General features: G+C 54.1%; 1 protein-coding gene and 1 long non-coding RNA gene across 5 annotated transcripts in view; one reads left to right on the forward strand and one right to left on the reverse strand.

Annotated features, from left to right (window-relative positions):
* ACSF3 (acyl-CoA synthetase family member 3) overlaps positions 1-22161 on the reverse strand; it is a 51546-nt gene that overhangs the window by 5108 nt on the left and 24277 nt on the right. For 3 of the 4 annotated variants that reach the window (XM_048316616.1, XM_048316618.1, XM_048316615.1), the window contains one exon: positions 13817-13943. In XM_048316616.1, the coding sequence (XP_048172573.1) occupies positions 13817-13943 (127 nt within the window). Of the gene's footprint in view, positions 1-13784; positions 13944-22161 lie in introns of all 4 variants that reach the window. The other variant, XM_048316619.1, reaches the window with a different exon arrangement.
* Positions 632-9452, forward strand: LOC125332063. The gene is made up of 5 exons (XR_007206358.1): positions 632-1926; positions 3245-3584; positions 5130-5438; positions 6162-6422; positions 7235-9452. It is a non-coding gene; the product is annotated as an uncharacterized LOC125332063 (long non-coding RNA).

Here is a 22161-nt window from a genome sequence, read left to right on the forward strand (position 1 = left end):
GGGGCAGCTTGTTCCTGGCAAACACGGCACAGTTCCCACATCAAAGGTACAACCAACTATTGACCTAGGAAACACTTTGGCTCGAGAAATGAAACACTTGAGTGGCTTCAGGGAGCTCCAAGATAGCTGAAGTATGCATAAAAAATGACTTTTTAGGTGAAACGGGTGACTTCAGCCTGCTCTAGATACAGAGTCAGGAATGTCCCAGGATCTGCTGGAAAAACAGGGATAGTGGTGGCCTCGCAATGGGGCTCTGTAAGTCCAAGATCTCAATCCTGCACACAGGTGATGAGGAGAGGTCAATACCCCCGGAGCTGCCTCCCAGCAGGAGCCCACCCCAGGCACAGCAGCCCTGCTCCTGGGGATGGATGTCCCTTGGAAGCCTGGGAGGCTGTTTGGTAACAGGTGTCACCAGCTTGGTGGCAGTGACAGTGTGGCTGCGACGTGCGAGCCGCGATCTGGCACGCGGAGCCGCGCCGGGAGCAACGCGGTGCTGCGCTGATCTGCAAACTGTCACACGGCATTGCTGGCTCCTGGCAGCTGCTGCCCCATCCCATGGTATTTGTACACCTATTCCTTTGTGTTCAGAGCTCCAGAGGGGACGTGGCAGGCGTTTCCCAAGCGGCTCTCAGTGCCAGCGCAGGGGATGGGAGGAAGGATAGCGCGGACACCTGAGGATGTGCACTCCGAGGTTTGAAATCAAAGCCCCACAGCCCAGTGCCACCAGCAGAGCGCTGCGTCCAGCAGCGTCATTCCCAGTGGATTTGGCTCTTCGTGGCTCTGATGTCCCCTCACCCCTGCCACAGCTCCAGCAGCCCACGTGCTGCACAGCAGAAAATACCAAGGAACAGCAAATCTCGCCTTTGAAAGGCAAATGATTTTGTTGATTATTTCAGCCTCCTGCTCTGGAGGCAGTTAATGCTCTCATCAGGAGCTCCAGGGGCCGGAGCGGCGCCGGGGATGCTGGGGGGCTCTTCCCTGCCAGCAGCAGGATGTGGTTGGAGCACTTTCAAATATTAATTAGACCTTCTTGCTGTTAATGAATCACTCCTGATTTTTGCAAACTCTTGGCTTTCAAATGCTCCATGCAGAGCTCAGCCCAGTGCTCCTCAGAGTGGGGATAGAGAGCAGGACTGTCTCACAGCTACTTTTCCAGGTGACACTGACCTGCAGAGCTCCTCTGGGGACAGTCACCACGTGCCACCCAAGGACAGCCAGCAGAGCTCCTTCAGACCACACAGTGCACCTTGCTCTTTTGGGAGCCTTTATGCTTTTTTTTCCCCAAGCTCCAGGAGGAATTCCCTGCTGTCAGCTGTTCTCCTGCCATGATGATCCCTCATTTCCAGAGGCAAGAGCCGGAGCAGTGCACTCACCCTCCTACATTCCTCTGGAATTGCTGGCGTGTGGGGGGACCAGCAAGCTACCGGCTGGAAAACCCCTGGGAAGCTTGCAGGGAGGCAGTTGGAACAATCAGTGTTTGCCCTTCTCTGGTGCCTTTCAGCAGAGGATCTCCAAGCACACCGATCCAGAGGCTAATCAGGCAGAAACGGGAACAGCTGGCAGGACAGCGGCGGGACGCGAGCGGCCGCGGTGGGATGTGGAGGAGCCGCCCCAGTGGGATGAGGAGTGGCCTTGCACACCACGGAGCAGTGGGCAGGAGGTTCTGGATCTCTGCTCTACCCTGGGATTAACTCCTACCTGCCTCCCACTTCCCTGAAATCATTGTTGATGCTGCTGGTCTGTCAGGCTGAGGCAGAGCTCACCCTCTGGCAGAGACACACCTCGGTGATCAGGATTATGATTTATTTTCCAGGCAGGATTGGTCCAACAGCCCGGGCAGGTGATGAAGAGCTTGAGTCCTGATCCTGATCCTCACCACTTTGGAGAGCAGAGTCAAAATCTGAGGGCTCAGTCCTCCTTTGCCAGGTGAGGATTTTGTGGGAGCGAGTCTCTGACCCCAGCACCCACAGATGCATGGGGACACGCAGGGGCCCAGCCAGGGCTTGTGATGGTCCCCCTGACCACTCAGAGGCAGCTGTAGGGCCGCAGCTGGCAGGAAGGTCCTCATCCATCCTCCTTTCAGCACAGTATTCCTGCCTGCAGATCAGCTCCAGCAGCAGACCATGGAAATGCTCCTTCCCAGGAATCCTCCTGCAGCCGCAAGCTCCAAGTGCCCGTCATGTTTCTCACGTGTGTCCAAGTTTCCCTGCTCTTTCCAGGGCAGTTCAATGTCTCACCACTCTCCTAAATCCACGGGAATGATTTTTTGCAGGTAGCACAGACAGTGGGGCTGGTTAGCTGCTGAGTGTGGCACAGCAGTGACAGTCCTGTGGTCACTCTGCCTCTCTTCCCATCCCTCTGGGCACAAGCTCTCTGTGCAGCTCCCAAGCCCAATGCTAAAAGAAACGGTTTGTTCCCATTCCCAGAGGCTGCAGAAAAGCCACGTGGGGTGGATAAATGATTACGAGGCAAGTGCTAAAGGCTTTTTATAGGAATTAGATAATCCATCCCCTCTGTGGCCAAGTGCTGACCACGCCGGGCTGTGGCACGGGTGGCCAAGCACTGCTTCTTCGTCATGGACATCCACCTTTCCCTCCCCCCACGCCACGAAAACTGCATCCACAGATCCCCCATCTGCTCACATACATCACACACTTCACTCCAGTTTATTAGCTGGAATAAATCATAAATATTTCATTATATATCAGCGGCGCTCGACTCTGGGAAGGCGCAATCCATCACCTCGACGTTCCCCGCGACCTGCGCCGTGCAATGAGCTTTCCAGTCTATTAAACAAGATTGATACAGTGTTCCAGGCTGGACTGGGGGATTTATTTATGGAGCACTGGGAGAGAGAGGGCACGCATTGCGTGGGGCCGCACGAGCAAGTGGGGCTGCTCCCGGGCAGCCCAACCACACACCCCAGAGCAGCAGGAGGCAGAGTCCTCCAAGTGTGTCATGGGAATGCTGCTGGCATTAGGAGAATCATGGAATTATTTAGCTTGGAAAAGACCCTCAAGACCCTCTATTCTACCTGTTCCCCAGCACTGCCAAACCCAGCACTAAGCCATGTCCCCAAGTGCCACATCCTCATGGTTTTTAAAGCCCTGCAGGGATGGGAACTCCACCACTGCCCTGGGCAGCTGTGCCAGGGCTGGACAGCCCTTTCCATGGGGAAAGCTTCCCTAGTATCTAAGGCTGTTAGGGAAGGCTGTTTACTCCTGTCCTGTTGCTTGTTTCCTAGGAGAAGAGATGGGAGAAGACACCGTGGCAAAGCAGGGCCCAGCTGAAGCAACATCCCGCCTCCAACAGGGACCTTCCTGACTGTCCCCACCTCAGGAATTCCACCTCATCCACCCAAGTGAGACCTCATCTCTCCAAGCCACATCTCCCTGCAGGACCAACAGCAGCCTCACTGTGAGCCACTCTTTGGTGGAATCCTGGCGTTGGGTGAGTGACCAGCACCCGAGGGATGCTTGGGAAGGCGCAGCTCCCAGCGATCCGGAGCCTCTCGGGCACTGCTGGGATTGATTGGAGGCATCCCTGCTCCTGAAGGGGAGTGACGCCGCCTCGGCAGCGGTGATGTATGTGCACAGATCCATTTAATGAAATGCTAAATGATAGGCTAAATAACTGAGCAACTTTAGCTTGATTTATTGTGTGGAAGTGAGGAATGTGTGTCCCTGCTGTCGGCCATCTTGGCTGCCAACAGAGGTCACGAGCACTAATTGTAGCTAATTAACAGTAATTAGACTTGGGAAAGACTGGGTCTCCTCTCCCCTGTCATCCCCATCCACCCCAGCCCTTCAGCACACACATTTCCTGGAAGCAGGCTGCATTCCCAGCAGCTCAGGGTTCAGCAGTTCCTGTTAATCCCAGTCCATCTGAAATCTTCAACTCCTGCATTTCCCCACCTTTTCCACCCTGCTCAGACCATGAGGGTGAGACTTGCCAGGCTCCCAGAGTCCAGCTTGCTGCTCCCTTTGGAGTGTGTTACAGCCTTGGAGTGACTCTTAGGGATACTCGAGTCCATCTGCCCTCACCAGGTCACCTGGACCAGCAAATGCCTTCCTTGGGCTCACAGGGGACACTGTCCAAAAATACCGGGGCTGCTCCGAGGCCCGGCTCCCTCTGTGGAGCACGGAGGGTTCGGAGAGCGCCGCGGTCATTAATAAAGCATCAAAGGCTCCTGAGGGGGAGAGTTTGAAACCTCCTCAAAACCTCACATGTATATTAATACCACAGCAATTATTCATGAGGAAACCCTCTCCCCAGCACTCCCAGGGCTCCCACTCGCTCCCCGGGTGCAGGACAAAGCCTTTCCTGGTGTCCCAGCCCTGCCCAGCAGAGCCACTGGCACCGGGAGAAGGTCTGGCACTGTACTCCTGGGTCCAGCTGCTATCCTGGCATGGGCAGCCCCGGCTGGCAGCAGCACTCCCATCTGCTGCCAAAATCCTGCGGCGGGGCCCGGCAGCAGCAGGAGGAGAGCGGCTCAGCAGCTGCAGCCCGAGACCCGTCCCTGTGGTGGGAACAGGCAGGTGAGCTCGGCACGGAGCTGCTGTTCTCCAGGCAGGTTCCAGCTGGAGTCCACAACATCGGGATGTGGAGCTGCTGCAGAGAGTCCACAGGAGGCCACGGAGCTGCTCTGAGAGCTGGAGCCCCTCTGCTCTGGAGCCAAGCTGGGAGAGCTGGGGGTGCTCAGCTGGAGAGGAGAAGGCTCCAGGGAGAGCTCAGAGCCCATTCCAGGGCCTAAAGTGGCTCCAGGAGAGCTGCAGAGGGACTGGGGACAAGGGATGGAGGGACAGGACACAGGGAACGGCTTTAAACTGAAATGGGGTAGGCTTAGATGGGATATTGGGAAGGAATCCTTCCCTGGGAGGGTGGGCAGGCCCTGGCACAGGGTGCCCAGAGCAGCTGTGGCTGCCCCTGGATCCCTGGAAGTGCCCAAGGCCCGGTTGGACATTGGGACTTGGAGCAGCCTGGGACAGTGGAAGGTGTCCCTGCCCATGGCAGGGAGTTGCACTGGATGAGTTTTAAGGTCCTCCCAACCAAACTCATTCTGTGATTCTGTGAAACTCCATCCCAGAGCCTCCTCCAGGCTCAGAGCAGGCTCTGCTTCACCCCCCTAGAAATGAAGACCCCTTCCCGCTGTGCCTGGAGGATCCTGCTGGCACAAGAGAGACCATCCGAGGACACTGGTATCTCAAGGAGAACACTGGCTGCTCCCACGCCTCTCCCACACCAACATCCAAGAGCAATCAATGGCTGTCATGCCTTGTGGGCCCCTGGCCACTGGGGCAGAGCAGGATTTAGCCACCCACGTGAAATCTGGAGGTAATTTAATGGCTCCTGAGAAAGGGAACCAACCCACTGGAAGGGAATCGCTGTTTGTTCCCGCACCTTGCCACGAACATCGCCGGGAGCGGCGGCAGCAGCAGGTGGGTGCGCAGCACCATTTATTTACACAGTAAAATTGTTAAGGAGATTTGTAGCTCAGGGCCATCCTCCCCTCTCCCTGTGCCTGCCTGGCTCCCAGCAGCTGAGAGGCAGTGAGGGGGGACAGACCCTCTGAGTGCCCTCGTGGCTGCTGCCAAGGGATGCAGGGATGCAGATGCCTCAGCGTGTTGGTTCCTCGCTCTGGATTTGGGCAGGGGGTGGGAATTGTATCACAGCTCAAAGCTGCTTTGCAGCTTTCTATCTATCCACGTGAAGCTGTGTCAGGGAGGGTTAGGCTGGGTATCAGGAAAAGGTTCTTCCCCCAGAGGGTGCTGGGTGCTGGGTGCTGGGCACTGCCCAGGCTCCCTGGGGAATGGGCACGGCCCCAAGACTCCAGGAGTGTTTGGACACTGCTCTCAGGCACAGGCTGGGATTGTTGGGATATCTGGGCAAGGCTAGGATTTGTACTTTGATGATCTTAATGCATCCCTTGCAGCTCAAGATATTCCATGATTGATCTGTGAGAGGCATTGGGTCATCTGCAAGCTGCCTGTTCCCAGGAGAAAGGGGTTAAACAATGGACTCCCCACTCTCAAAACTTCTCCAGAGGTTCCTGGAGCAGCCAGCATGAGGAAAAGAGAAAATCAGAAATGAAAAAAAAAGAAAGGCCCAGCCTGGAATGAATTCCTGTCATGCTCTCTAACAGGGAACTTTGTATTCCACAGGCAGCAGCGCTGAGCCTGCTGTCAGAGCCACGCTGGGAGAAAGGGCAAAACCCTGCCGAGATGAAAGAATGGGAAGCACTGGAACAGCCTCCCCTGGCATTTACACCTGGAAAAAAATAAATCACTCAAGGGCATCTCACAAAGAGCTGTGTTAATAAGGCTCTCCTCCCCACGCTGTGTGGCTGCGCCGGCGGAGCGGAACATGGAGCGGTGCCAGGAGTGCTGGCAGCAGCTCAGGCACCTGGGAGGTGAAGGGAGCAGGTAAGACAAACCTGACTGAACCCTGTAAGCCTGAGCTGAGCTCTGCCCACCCTGCTTCCAGCCAGGGGACAGAGGGACTTGGGGACCTGCCTCTGGGCAGCCCAGGAGTGCAGCTACCCCTTGTCTCAGCTGGTCCATCAGGGATTCCTTCCCCTCACGTGTATTTTCCAAAGGCTCCTCACATTTACTGCACCTCTCAGTCAGGGTGAGAAGTCAGGGTGATTCCCACTGACCCTCCTGCCTTGTCTGCACATCCTATTTCCTTCACCATCCAAATTCCCCCTCCACAACCCCGTCCTGGCCCCCGTGAGTGGGCTCATTCCACCACACAGACCTTTCCCTTCTCCCAAGAGGACTTTTCTCCTTCTCTGAGCACAGGGAAGAAGTCAGTACAGCATTTAGGCATTACCCTCTCGTGTCAGTGTCCCACCATGTCTGCACACAGGATCCCCCCTGGGGTGGGGAAAGCACCATCCACTGCATGCCTTCCCCATCCCATCCCCTCTCCCATCCCCTGCAAGCCAGACTTCCCAGCACACCCCAGTGTGCAGCAGGTTTGGCTACCAAGCACCATGTCTGTGCTATTGTTCTGGGCCTCAGGGGTTGCTGCAGATGGTCGCTGCTCCAGCCTCGGCCTGGCCTGGGTTGGACATCCTCGCACGGCCTCTGCCAGCCAAGCCCTGGGCGCCGGCACATGGCCAGGAGAACACAGCACCAAATGGAAACTCAGCCTTGGCAAAGCCTGGCAGCACCTCAGATCCTGCCTGCCCTTGGCAGAGGAGCTGCTCCTCATTTTTATCTCATTTCTTCAGCGCAGCATGACCAGGAGCCTCTCCAAGCCCTCACAGCCACAGGACAAGAGCAGATGAACGCTCCCCAGGCTGCACGTCCCGCTCCAAGGGGGCCACGCTGCTCCAGTGGAAAACAGTGGATAAACCAGGCAAACCTTGAAGGTTTCTGCAAACCAGGCAGCCAAGAGTTTGGAGGTTCAGTCCTCATTAGCAGGAACTCATGGGTGACTGATATGACACAAGCAGGCTGAGCAGGGACCCCCCCCTGCTCCTCCAGCCTGAATTACTGCACATGCGTTTGCCCAGAGGACCAGCCAGAAAAGAAAATGGGTAAGTAAAAATGGAAAACGCTTCTTTTTTTCACATTAGCATTTAAGTATTTATGGAAATCCCTGCAGACAACCAGATGAAAAAGAAAACTCAATGAGTAATAAATAAGTCAATGCTCCAAGGTGTGGCTGCACAGCTGAACGTGGCTGGTGGAGCTTTGAAGAGTGTGGTAACAAAAAAATAATGGCAATAATAAAAATATTAGAGCAGATCCCTCTGCTCCCTGCAGCCACTGAAGGATGATCAAACCTTAGCAAAAGGGAGAATCACCTCTTCTTTTCCATGCACTGACCTGGGGCCTGGCCTTGGACACTGCCAGGGATCCAGGGGCAGCCACAGCTGCTCTGGGCACCCTGTGCCAGGGCCTGCCCACCCTCCCAGGGAAGGATTTCTTCCTAAATCCCTGAAATGGGATGGAATTGAGTAAGACGGGATGGGGAAGAATGATTCCCAGCAGTCAGGGGTTCGTTCCAGGCTCTCCTTCCAGGCTGTGAGAGCAGCACTGCTGCAGCACAGCTCGAGGGGCAAAAGCAGACACAGAACAAGAGGGAAGAGCCTGGATTTTGGAGCTGCAGGTGCCTGCTGTTCCCACCATCTCTCAGCTGGGGAGCAATTGCTCCACGCCTTTGGAAACGAGCCTCAGTGCAGCAGAGGTTCTCAAAGAAGGAAAGGGTTGGCATCAAAGATGTTTGATACGACGAGAGCAGAGCTTTAGAGAGTAAACAAATTCTGTGCCAAAAGCTGCTCTCATTTACAGCTACAAAAATCCCAAGTCACTCTGAACTGCTGAAAACATCAGTTTCACCAGCAGGCAAGGAAACAGAATCATAGAATCAGGGAATCACAGAGTGTTTTGGGTTGGAAGGGACCTTAAAGCTCATCTCGTCCCATCCCTCCCATGTCCTGGTGACCCCAGGGCTTCCAGCTGTCAGGCAAACCTGGAAATACTGAATCCTCAAGGAGAAGGAATAAGGAGAAGGGAATTCTCTCTTCAAAGTGTTGGAAGGGTGTGTGTAAGGAACATTTGGGGGTGATAAAGGCTGATATACTGGAAAATATTTCATCTTTATGTTTTTAATTTTAGAAACACCTCTTAAATTGGGGCTGGGTGGAACGGGGAGCCCAGCACATGCCTGGTGTGGCTTCTGCTCCTGCCCCATGGATATCTGGTGGGATCTCCTTCCTACAGCAGCACACGGAGCTGTGTCTGGGTCCAGCTGGCATTTTTGGGGGTGTCCTTCCATGTCAGTCATGGGAAGGTGGCCCCCAGCTCTAAGCTGCTTCCAAAGGCAGCAGGTGAGCGCTGCCATCCTGCCCCACCGTGAGCTGATCCCTGCCAGGCTCCAAAAGAAGCTCCTGCAGGCAGGAGCCCACACTCCATCCGGTGGGATCACACCGGTAACTCGCTTAATTTCAACGCATTACAATTAAGGAATCATTTCTTTAAAAATAGAATTTGCATTAGCTGGATTTGTGAGTAGGAAAGCCACTGCAAACAAACAGAAAACCTGCAGATTAAGATGCTAATTAGATGCATTTCTATTTATAATCTGCCTTGATCAGCCTCAAGTATTTTCTCCTTCAGGTGTCTGTGCTCCACCCACGGATGTGAGCAATTCCCCTGGCAGGGAAACACCTGCTGCTCCCTGGGGACAGCCAAGCGCCGGGAAAAGCCTGTGCCAGAGGGATGGGGGTGCATCCTGCTCCTTCTCCTTAGGGAGCAGCCCCAGAGGAGGGATGGGCTGTGCCTGGCCAAGGATGACCTGCGCGGGGTCCTTCCTATAAACACCACATTCCTCTGTGCTGGAAAACTGCAGGAAGCTTTGCCTTTCCCATCAGAAGGGGTGAAAATCAGAGAATCATGGAATTAGCTGGAAATGATCTTTAAGATCAAGTCCAACCATCAGCCCAGCACCACCACCATGGTCACCACTGACCATGTCCCCAAGTGTCACATCCAGGTGTTCTGAACACTTCCAGGGATGGGGACTCCACCACTGCCCTTTCCATGAAGAAATTTCCCCCCATATCCAACCTAAACCTTCTCTAAGGCCATTTCCTCTCATCCTGTCTCTTGTTTCCCCCCCCCAGCTGTCCCCTCCTGTCAGGGAGTTGTGCAGAGCCAGAAGGTTCCCCCTGAGCCTCCTTTTCCAGCTCCCTCAGCCGCTCCTGGGGCTCCAGTCATGATGGAGGTCGGACTTGATTGCCTTGAAAGGTCCTTTCCCACCCAAACTATTCCGTGATTCTATGGAATCTCCGAGAGCCAGGGCTGGGAATGGCAAGGATCTGCAGCTGCTGTCAGCTGTGGACTGGAGAGCTCAGTCTGAAAATGATAGAGACAGCAGGAGGTCGCTGAAATCAGTCAAGAGTCACTGGGATCCTTCCCTTGACTGGGATTCATGGCTGCAGCAAAAGCATGTTCCATTTTTGGAGCAAGCTGGGAATCCAGTGCTGAGTGAGATGCTCCCAGCTAAGCCAGGGCTTGTCCTTGGTGCTTGGATTTGTAACCACAGTGGAAAAATAACTTCTTTTTGTTGTTGTTGGTTTGGTTTGTCTTGTTTTATTTTCCCTAGAGTCCCCTCTTTCACTGCAGAACATCCAGAAGGAACAAAGAGACACCAGCTCCACTCTGTTCTCCCTCTAAAGCCTTAACAACAGGATATGGGGAAGTGTTTTGGGCCATAGGATTTATTATTAATGGGGTTCAGGAGCGTTTGTGACCTGTGCAAAAGGGTCCAGCAAAAATTCACTGACAAACCAAGATTTAACAATGTGAAAAACAGCTCCAAGGTTGTGGGGGTTTCTTAACTGCAGCTCAAAGAAAGAAATTTAAAAGATGAGTCATCATTCCGAAATGTGCACCAAACAAGTTAAATAACTCTTACTTTCTTAACGACATATTAATCAAAGTGCATTGATTCTCGAATCAGATTCTACTCCCAACAAGCTCTCTATCTTCTCCATCCTGATGCATGCATTAAGAGAGTTTTATTCTGACAGATACAATATAGCAATCAATAAAATCTTATTATACGGAGCAGAGATACATGGATTTGTTGCAGGATTTATGCACTACTTTCAAACCCAGTGCTATTTCATGTCTCAGCCTTAACCTGTAATTGAAAATAAATCTCCCTGAATACACCAGATTCTAATTTTCTGGATGTATGGGCAAATGTGAATGGAAGCTGGCCTTCCCTGGGGAGCACGGCTGGATGGGCACATTCCTCTGGAGAAATCCCTGTGCAGGCAGGGAAACGTGGGGAGAAGGGCAGTGCCTGGGCACCACAGTGGGCACCCACCACGTTCCCAAAGCCTCCTCAGGCTGCCAAAGGCACTTGCTGCCTCCTGGGCAGGGATAACACAGGGACAGTGCCAGAGCCTGACCCACGTGGGCAGGGCAAGGCTGGGATGGATGGAGGGATGGAGGGATGGAGGAATGGATGGATGGATGGAGGGACGGATGGGTGGATGGACGGATGGACGGACGGATGGATGACCAGGGAAGCTGCTGTTTCTCTGCTGCTCTCCTCCAGTTCCCAAGGTTTGATTTTGCTCATAGGATCATAGAATGGTTTGGGTTCTGAGGGACCTTAAAGACCACCCAGTACCACCCCCCGCCATGGGCAGAGACACCTTCCACTGTCGCAGTGAAGGAGTTTTGGCTCCAAAACCCATCCAACCTGGCCTTGGACACTTCCAGGAATGGGGCAGCCACAGCTTCTCTGGGCACCCTGTGCCAGGGCCTCATCCTAAAAAACTTCTTCCTTCTTTATTTTCTCCTCTCCTCCCCTCTCAGCAGCACGTGAGTGAGTGTTTGGAGGCTGCCTCTCACCTGGCAGGGCCTGGCACAGCTGGGAAGGCTCAGCAGGGACAGGAGCCAGATGCCCACAGGCGTTTTTCCTCTGGGCTCGGCTTGGTCTCTGAGGGCTTGGTGCCACTTGGATGTATGACAGCAGGTGGAAACCCAGCAGTCTCCCTGGAAATGGCTGGAGGGGACTTTGATCTAAGCAGCTCTGTCAACAGCGTTAATACAATAAAAATAATCAAATTCACTGGGATGGAAATGAGAGATGGAGGGATCGGCAGACAGCAGCGCAAATCCCAGGGAATAAAGAGGATGGGAGCAACAGCACATCCCCTCTGCACCACCAGGAGCTCAGAGGCTTCTCAGAAAAGCCACAATCTTGAATTCATCAAAGTCACTGGTTTTTTTTTCTGAGTTTTTTGGACAGGGCTTTGAGCAACCTGCTCCTATGGAAGGTGTCCCTGCCCACGGCAGGGGTGGGGCAGGATGAGCTTTAAGGTCCCTTCCCACGCAAATCATTCCACAATTCTGTGAAACCCCAGCCCTGAGGGACTTGGCCACCACCTGTAGCCTGCAGGTCACTGGTGGGGACACCCACTGGGGTTGGCAGTGAGCGGAACGCTGGCACCGAGTCAGGAATACCATCGCCGGGGTTTTGGGAACACCATGTGCTGGCATTCAGCCTCACCTTTAAAACACTCACCTGGATGACCTGGAAGTGGCAGATACAGGGAATTACAGCCTGGCAGTGGCCAGGATTCACCTCTATTGGATCCTGCCAAGATGGTTTTGGCTCCAGAGTAACCAATTTGTGCTTAATGGAGATAATTCACCATCCAGATCCAATCCCTGTGACAGGACACAACCCCTTTCGTTCCCTCAAGGGTTTTTTACCACCACAGGACATTAGCCACCTCTGAGTGATCTCCAGAGGCTGCTGATGAGGCTGGGGCAGGCAAGGTGAGGATGGGGCCACGGGATCGCTCCCGGCACTGCCGGATAAATGAGGCTTGGGAAAAACCCAGCCCCATCGACCTGATACAAGAGAGGGAGCAGGAGGCAAGAGAGGAAAGGAAGGTAAGGAAGGCAGAGTGGGGGTAGGGATGGGGAAGGCAGCTCAAGCCTCCTGCCCGAGGGAAGGGGGACATCAGGGAGGTCACCTGGCTGCTGGGGGGGTTGTCCAAGCACCCCTTGACCCACCCTGAACACCCCACTCCTGTCTCTGCTCCCCTCCCTTGTTTCCAGCCCTGAGCTTTGCTCGGTTGGCGAAAGGGTTAAGTTTAATTTATACTGATTTCTATTTAATATCATTCTCTCCCCGTAGGAGCCGGCAGCTGTGAGCTGATTGTAGTCCCTCATTATGCAGTCTGTATCACTAATGGCCTGTGACAAAGGCATGCCATCTTCCCGGCCTTACCCCCGAGAGCCAATTAAACACACATACTCCCTTCCTGTTTGCGGCGCATTACAATGAAATTAAACTGAATTTCAAAATCATTTTCTCCTAAAGACATCTCTTTGCAATAATTAATGCACGCTATTCCTTTGCAGCTGAAATATTCATCAGGAGTGTTGACTAAAAAAATTTTTAAAGCTGATTGCCCTGCACCCCACGTGAGGGCTGGTGATGCTCCGGTCCCAGCCCGTGGTACCCGCCTGGCTTGGGGACTCGCGGTGACACCGCTGGCAGAGTGAGCTCTGCTCCGGGAGAACAACCAGAATAAATCACAGCTTCTTCAGGAACCATCAATAAATCAGGTTACACAGAAGGCATCAGAAATCCAGCCTGACTCCTGCCACCACAGCACTGCTAGCACACAGTAAAGAGGGGAATGGGGAAATCAAGAGCTGTGGATATCATGGAATCAGAGAATCCCAGGATCACTGAGGTTGGAAAAGACCTCCAAGGTCATGAAGTCCAACCTGAGACTGATTCCCACCTTATCAATCCAGCCCAGAGCACTGAGCACCACATCCAGGCATTCCTTGGACACCTCCAGGGATGAGGACTCCAAACCTCCCCAGGCAGCCCCTGCCCATGAACAACCCTTTCCATGAAGAAATTCCTCCTGATGTCCAACCTGAGCCCCTCCAGGCACAGCTTGAGGCCATTTCCTCAAATCACTGGAAGTAGATCCCAACCCCCACCTGGCTGCACCCTCCTGTCAGGGAGCTGTAGTTGGCAGTTAATGATTCCGTGCAAATTGAGACAAATCCCACCTGTCTGCCAAGCCAAATTCCCTGGAGAACATTCCACAGTGCTATTCTATGCTTAGGAGCAAAGGACCCCAAACACCCCCCGCCACTCGGTGACTCCCTACGGCCAACGCAGGCAAAGCCCCTTCCCGAGCCAGCGTTTGGAAGCACTCCCAGCTGCCACCCCCAATTCCAACCCCCCTCCAACCCTGGGCACCAACCCGGAGCTGCTGTTCCCTGTGCCAGGTGCTGGGGGGCCGTTCCCGTACCTGTTCTGAACCAGCCGTCGGGCGTGAAGGCGTCCGCGGTGTCCTTGGGTCTGTTCCAGTACTCGCGGAACACGGAGGGGCCCTTCACCAGCAGCTCCCCCTCCTGTCCCTCCAGGCCCGGTGTCACCTAGGACAGGCACACAGTGAGTGCACGTCCCCATCACCTGTCCCCCAGTGCCAGGGAGGCAGCGTGCAGGGTGGCACGCAGGACCCACACCGCAGGACCCACACCACGGGCCCTTCCAGCCTTTGCCAAGCTCACCACGCCCTGCCCACCTGCAGGACCTCTTTCCTCAGGTGGAAAGGCTCGTCCAGGTGCTTTTGATATTCCAAAGCACTGGAAATGAGCACCTGTGTTATACAAAAACAAGGATTGCCATCCTGGAACCACAGTCCAGGTGATGCCTTCCAGCTGCTGGGAGAGAGGTCACACATGCAAACGTGCAGGAAATACCCTTGGGAAAGGGATGGTCCTTTCTGACCCCTTCCAGGGATCCAGGAGCAGCCACAGCTTCTGTGGACAACCTGTGCCAGGGCCTCCCCACCCTCACAGCCAGGAATTCATTCCCAATATTCCATCTCACCCCATTCTCTGTCAGTTTAAATCCACAACCAAGGTGTGCAAAGCCACTGCTGGGATGAGATGTGCTTGAACACACGGCTCCATCCCTCCATGGAGAACAGCTCAGTAACGGGAATTCCAAGCCACTTTCCCAGGCACTTTGTACTTGAGCTGCTGCAATGGCCAGGATCCATCTGGGACCCCGAAAACCAGCAGTGCCAGAAACAGGGCCACGAGGGAAAGCTGTAATAGCAGCGCTGGAGCACCAGGCAGTCCCAGGGCAGGGCAGGCTCTCTGCAGCCTCTGATGGAAACAAAGCTTCCCTAATGGAAAACACTTAGAAAACATTTTTAAGTAATTTCTTCCTGATGTCCTGTCCTGGAGGATGAGGTGACGAGGGGATCTCTGCACACACAGCCCAGGCTGCCAGAGCCCTGGCTGGGGATTAATTCCCTGCCTGGAAGATGCTGCAGGAAAGAAAGATTGTTAACGGCAAAGAGGAATTTTGCTGAGTGATGGCAAGGTGAGGATGGTGCTGGGTGAGTTCTCCCCAGGGATCTGAAAGAGGGAGCCTGAAGTCCAGACTATCCATGAGCAGGACAGCATGGAGAAACCTGAGGTCCGGGAGAGGATGGAGCAAAACTCCACACCTGCAGCAGCAAGGGCACAAAGGATCCAAAAAAAGGGCACAAAGAGGCACAAAAAAGGGCACAAAGGGCACAAGATGCACAAAGCCTCCATGGACAAGCAGGGACATGGTGGGTGACACAGAGGGACCAGCAAGGCTGGTTCAGGGCTCTTAGGGGCTCTGTGGAGTTTTATGATGTAGCTCTTTCTTCTCACTCCTTTTCCTGCTGGTCCAGCTGTGGCATCACAAAACAAGCAGCTTCCCTGAGCAGTGTCCTGGTGTTCAGGCTCCTTCCCACTCCCCAGAAGGGCTGGGGAGGGGATGGCAGAGATAAGAACCTGCAAACAGTTCCCTGAGCTTCACCAACACATCCTGCCAGGCTCTGGCTGCTTCTTGTCAGCGCTGAACACAAGAAGAGGTGTAAATCTGGCTGCTACAAACCCCTCCAGCCCCATCCTGCCCAGGAGTCCCTGGTGCCAGATACCTGCACAGCCCCAGGGATCAATCCTGCCCAGTGTTTACCTGCCCACTGCCACGTCTGGTGTGAATCAAGCCTTGAACCCACTCCAAATTTCTTGTCATATCAACTCAAATTTTGGCAGCGGCTCAACCCACATCTTATCTCGAGCAGAGCCCCTTGGCAGCAGGCACCTCCCTGTTGTGTAATTTAATGATGTTATGGCTGGCTTGCAAACAGTAAAACAGAGAGGCCGTGACGTTATCTTAATAGGATTGTGCTTGCTGCACTCGGAATGTCACCGGCACTGCTCCCCAGCGTGGCACAGGGGCACAAACCGCCCCGGCGCCAGCTCCCCAACAGCAGCAATTAAAATTCAAGGTTCATGGCACTTATCTCCTCCAACCCCTCGTGTCTGATCCCTCTACAATCCCAGGTACACCAGGCTGCCTGGCTCTGGGAGCGGGGATGGCAGCACACGGCTGGGGTGGTTGTTTCCTTCCTCCCTCCCTCCAATCCCGGCGGCTCCCGTCGTTCTCGCACGGCTCACAGCACAAGCAGCTGCTGGAAGCATCACATTGCTGAGTGCACGGATCTCCCCCTCTCCCAGAGCCATATTTTAATGCATTCCAGCAAGTTTAACACCCAAGCACAGCGTGGCCCTGAAGGTTGTCTGAGAGCTCACTGCTCTAAACCCAGTCGAGCTGGACCAGCCGGCTCACGAGATAAGATCCCATTTTCCACGCACGGAAATAAAAGGTTGTAATAAATCCTTTGAAGGCCTAAAGCTGGGTGATTAGAAAATGCATATTTCCCCCCGTTCCCATTTTACCTCTTTATTGGGAGGGTGGTTTGTAAAGAGCTGGGAATCCCCGCCTGGCACTGGGCCTTGGGATTTGTTCAAAGGGGCCGTTTGTTTTCCTGCGGTCTCTGCCCCGCGCTCCGCCGGGAGCTGCGGCACAGGAGCTCCTAATGCACTCTAATGGAATCAGGGAAGGCTCAGAGCGGCGTGTCCTTCTCTGGGAAGCAGGGAGGGCACGGAGGACTCTTAAGCAGAAACATGTGGCAGACACAGAGGGGAGGCTGGAAGGTGAGGGTTGAGGAGGTGGGAGCGTGTTCTTGGGCTGGGGACTGGGAGGAAGGCAGACTTTTAGGAGAAAACCCAAATACCTTCAGGCTGCAAACAGCAGATTTTAGAGGGACCCATTTAACTTCTACCAGATGCCTCCTTCCCCCTTCACCCCCCAAAATACTCAGAGTCATGGAAGCGTTTGGCTTGGAAGGACTTCAAAATTTATCCAGTCCCACCCCCTGCCATGGGCAGGGACACCTTCCACTGTCCCAGGCTGCTCCAAGTCCCAATGTCCAACCGGGCCTTGGGCACTTCCAGGGATCCAGGGGCAGCCACAGCTTCTCTGGGCACCCTGTGCCAGGGCCTCCCCACCCTCCCAGCCAAGAATTCCTTCCCAATATCCCATCTAAGCCTACCCCATTTCAGTTTAAAGCCATTCCCTGTGTCCTGTCCCTCCATCCCTTGTCCCCAGTCCCTCTCCAGCTCTTTTGGAGCCCCCCATGGCCCTGAAAGGGGCTCTGAGGTCTCCCTGGAGCCTTCTCCTGCACAGGGACCTGCACTTGGCTTTGCTGAACTTCTTTCCTGGGTGAGCACCAAAGGCTGTGGGTCAGAGCATCACCTCTCAGCAGGGACCTTAAAAAGGGACCTTACAACTCCATGAAGCAAAAGCACTTCGACTTGTGGGAAGGAAAGAAATGCTTCTGCAGCCCTGCCTCCTCCTGCTGTGCTGCTCAGCTTGGAAGTGCTTGGCATTTTTCCCCACCTTGTAAATAAATGATTACTGTGATCAAAATAATTAAGCAACTGAGCCCTTAAGTGACTAATAGAAGACAATAATTTATATATGTGAGGTTTATGGAAGTGACAGAGCCCTTTTAGCTCTTCTGCCAGAGAAGGAACTTTTTCCTGGTGTTTGTTGGGCTTTTTTAACATCCCAGAGCACAGAAATGATACAAAGCCTGAAGGACTGATCCAGCTTGGGCTGATCCAAGGTCAGGCTGTGGAGCACAGATGCCCTGCCAGGCTCCTCACTCCTCTGCTGGAGCTTAACTGCCACCAGCACCTCCAGACACCTCCCTGTCCCCTCAATCACCCCTTCAAGGCTTCGGTGCCCCAGAGCCTTGTCCCAGAATCCCAGGACCACTGAGGTTGGAAAAGACCTCCAGGATCATTGAGTCCAACCTGTGTCCCATCCCCACCTTGTCCCCAGCCCAGAGCACTCAGTGCCACCTCCAGCCCTTCCTGGGACACCTCCAGGGATGGGCACTCCAAACCTCCCTGGGCACTTCCAAGGCCTGAGCTCCCTTTCCATGGGGAAATTCCTGCTGCTGTCCACCCTGAGCCTCCCCTGGCCCAGCCTGAGGCCGTTCCCTCTCCTCCTGTCCCTGTTCCCTGGGAGCAGAGCCCGACCCCCCCCGGCTGCCCCCTCCTGTCAGGGACTTGTGCAGAGCCACAAGGTCCCCCCTGAGCCTCCTTTGCTCCAGGCTGAACACAGCATCCAACAGCTCAGCCCCTGCTGACCTGGAGAGAGCAGGGCAGCTCCAGGCTTGGCCCAGACTCTGCTTTTCCAGCTCACACCACATCCAGATCTGGTGTGGGAGGTGAGGACATGCTCACCTGCCTCCTAAAGGAAGCTGGAGACAATAATCTGCTTGCCAGTGCCTTCAATCACCGTCTCCCAGGGCCATACTGGAATGGATGTCCTAGGACTGTGAGGTTTGTTAGAGCATTACCAAATTCCCAGGCAGTCTGAACTTCCCTGCACATTCCTAATTAAAAATTCCCTGCTAAGTTGCCTGTTTTTGTAAAGGCATTATCGTTCCTCGGAGCTCTGTGTCCTGCAGCATCCACACAAGCCTGGCAGGAGGCAATTTAGACACAGAACAATTTTCCTCCTGCTGGAAAAAGGCAGATTTCTGCTCCTCGGGGACACAGCACAGAGAGAGTAAGGAAAAAATAAAACCCAAACCTAAAAACCCCAAGCTCAGGCTGTAATCTGCAAGGCCACATTTCACATCTGTTTTTGCAATGTTAACTTTTATAAAAGGGCTGGGAATAACACAATCCATTTACTTTTCATTTTGGAGAGTTATAAATTTAAAAGCAAGGCTGGTGCACAGTGGAGCTGGAACACTGAAACTTATTTTCAAGCAACCCAACCCTCTACTTACAGCAAACGTTGCTCCACAGAAAACAAAAGTGATTGTCTATATTTTTAGGCAATACTGATTTTTTTAAGTTACCAGCCTGATTAGCTCCAGATGATCCCAAAAGCACAACAGAAAACAAGCCAAGTTTGGGAAAGGTCAGTCCTCCCCACAATTGCTCCGTGGACACAAAACTTCTTGATCTATATTAACACCATAAATTAAATGTGTAACACTATTGCAGAGATGCCAACAGCTCTCCACGCTGCTGCTCTCATCCCTGTCGTTCACAGGCTTCTCGGGATAATAAATGAGGTGAGATGTCAGCACATCTTCCCACTCCCCCGGCCCTCCTTGTTAGGGGAAGGCTCCTGATGTGCCCTCGCGCCGATTCCGGGCCCGGGGCAGGCAGAGGACCAGGCAAGGACTCAATTAGTGGCCCACCTTTGGTTTGGTTTCCATCAGCCTCCCCTAAAAGTGGCGGTGGGGAGGCTCTGATGAGCTGTGGCTGCACACACGCTGCCCCACAACCTCTAATTGCTTCCCATGCTGAGCCAGCCCCTGCTCCCCTTGGCTGCAAGAGCTCTGGGACAGAGACTGCTCCTCTTCCTTCAGCACCTCCCCACCATGTCCAGGGTTCTTCCACAAACATCCCAAATCTTCCCTCAGCTACAAAGGGCAATATTCTAGTGGAAGGTGTCTCTGCCCATGGAACGAGGTAAGCTCCATCCTTCCAACCCAAACCAGTCTGGGATTCTATGGAAGAATAAAACAACAATAGAGAGATTAACAGAGACCCTGAGGGGTGCTGTGACAAAGGTGAGCTCAAAGGAAACACTTGTGGAAAGAGGCTTCTTCTTGACAGATGGACTCAACTTCCATGTGCAAGGAAATGCTCTCCTGGGATCGAGGCTGTCCCTGTGATGGAAGAGTTTCCAGCTGAGAAACAAGGGGATGTGATGCTACTGCAACCTCTGCCTCCACTTCTACTACCAGGAAGAAATAAATAGAGCGATGGCCACAAATAAAAAAAAATAATCAGAGGGCAGGCAGAAAGAAGGAAGGAGATATAAATACATATGAGAATGGAATCAATGCCCAGGTTGAGTAAGGAACTGGATGTGATCAATGAGAAGCAGTTAAAATGTTTATACAGGAACAAAAGCAGCCTGGGCAACAAAGTGGAGACTCTTGAATTACTTGGGCAGGACACAAAACAGGATCCTGAGGAGATGAGAGAAATATGGGGAAACAAAAATGGTAATTGGAACAGACACAAGTGCAGTGTCCAGCACTGCGAGGGCTTTGGAAGGAGGTTTTGGAAGAAGCCGAGGCAAATGGAAAATGGGAATAAATGCAGAGTGTTTTCACCAAAGGTGGATCGTGCCAGAAATCCCAAGGGTTGGGGTTGAAGATAGAAGAAAAGCTGCAGATCTAATCCAGACTGCCTTCAACAACACACTGCCCACACTCCCTGATGGAAGAGATCAGGGAGCTGAGGAAAAGCTGCTCGTGAGAGGTGGAATGGGGATGCTGGAGGTAAAGTCCACCATTGAGGTACCAATACATGAGGATGGGGTGGAGCAGGGACAAGAAAACCTGCAGAGAACTGAAGGAGAGCTGTTCTGGAAGTGCAGGAGCACTGAGGACAAAGAATGAACAGGCCTAGGCTGAGGTCTGGTTGGGATAGGAAAGGAACAACACAAGTGTTCCGTTGGTTGTTCCTCTGGGACAGCCAGAGACAGGACTCCCCGGGCCAGGCAATCACATCTTGGCTGTACCTGGCCATTCTCAGGAACGCCAGGCACGGCTGGCACGTGCCCATCTCTGGCCTCCAGAGAAGAGCCAGGTACAGTCACACCACATGTCATGGAATAACTGGCTGGATGAGGAGAATCCCACAGGGAAACACGTGCCAAGTACCCAGACCCACACCTCCCACGGGCAGCAGCCACGGGGGTGCCCACTCCTCCAAGACGACCCTGGCAGCTCCCTGGGCACCTCCCCACGGGTTCTCCAGAGATCTGGGACAAACACAAGCAAGGTGGAGCCGCTCCTGGTCTCCTCCACAGGGACATCAACGGCCAAGAGCTGCAGTCACAACCACGGGTGACAGTGCCAGCTGCCCCCAGCCCCGCCGAGGTGCTGGCAACCAGCAGCAAGCTGTGAGCAGATGGCACAGACACGGGGGGCACGGGGAGGAGGGGACAGAGATGCTGGTGGCTTTGGGGAGGGACGGCCACAGCCGAGCCGGTTCCCATCCAGGACGACAGCTTGCATATGGATAAACAACGAGATAATTACAACCTTTGGAAGGGGGGGAAGCCCACGGCACAGCGTCCTCCTGCTGCCAGCTCCTGCAAGCCATCCGTCCCCACGCTCCCTCTGCAGCCTCTGCACGAGGCAATTGCTCGCCATAAAAGCCCTGGCTACAGCCCTGCCTTGGCTACAGCTGTGAAGCCATTTAGCTATTGATAGCCCCCCATTGTCAGCACCAGGGTTGGGCTTTCGTGAGAGAGAGCAATTTGGGAAAGATGAAAAAAAAAAAAAAAGAGAAATCCAACAAAAATGACAACCCAAAAAACCCAACAAACAAACAAGCAAAGACTGAGAGAGACAATACCCGACAGCTTGCAGGGTTTCCAGGCCTCTGCCAGCTGGGAAGCTGAGCGTATGAAATATGCATTGCACTGAACAAAGCAAACTGAAACGTTCAGAGCTGGAGAGCTGTAACCCTTTCCTGGGCGCCACAGCCACGGGGAGAGCTGCCAAAAATTCAGGGGAAAAAACCCCAGGGGAGGAAGCACTCGGGGCTGTGGGTAAGGATTACTGAGGCTGAACGGTCAGACGGGCTCCGCAGGCAGCTGCCTGAGGAAGGGGGAAAGCTGAGGAACTGCTTCGGATGCCAGTGGCTCCTGGAGCAAGATGTGGGATGACTCCAAGCAGGCAAAGCTGCGCTGTCCCTGACACCCACTTCCACACCTCTGCTCCCCAGGGAGGTGTGGGAGGAGAAGCATTCTCGCCAGCACTCCCAGGACAGCATCCCTGCGGGGGCCCAGCTCTGTGTCCCCGCAGTGCTGCACCGGCAGGGCAGGCAGGCACTGGGACTGCCATGGGACTGCCACCTCCTGCCCACGCCGGCCTGCCACAGGCATCCCCAGGCTGCTGCGCATCCTCGGCTGAACAGACGGAGCAGTGAGTGGATCTGCCAGGCTGGAGCACCTTGTCTGGGTGCTGGCAGTCCCGGTGCAGCCTCAGGCAGCCTGAGCCTCGTGGCTCTGTGTCAGCTCCGCAAGCCAGCGCAAGGTGCAAAACACCCGGAGGAAGCAGCACAAGAGTGGCTGGAAACCTGAGCAAATGGGATGGACGGAGCACAGGGCTCCTGAGATGTGAGGAGACGGAAGGGCTGGAGCACGTGCGGGAAAGGAATCCAGCACTCCAATCAAGGGACACGGGAGAAAATGCAGGAAAGAACAGAG

This window comes from Corvus hawaiiensis, chromosome 12, assembly GCF_020740725.1.
Source record: "Corvus hawaiiensis isolate bCorHaw1 chromosome 12, bCorHaw1.pri.cur, whole genome shotgun sequence".
In the NCBI taxonomy this organism is placed as follows: domain Eukaryota; kingdom Metazoa; phylum Chordata; class Aves; order Passeriformes; family Corvidae; genus Corvus; species Corvus hawaiiensis.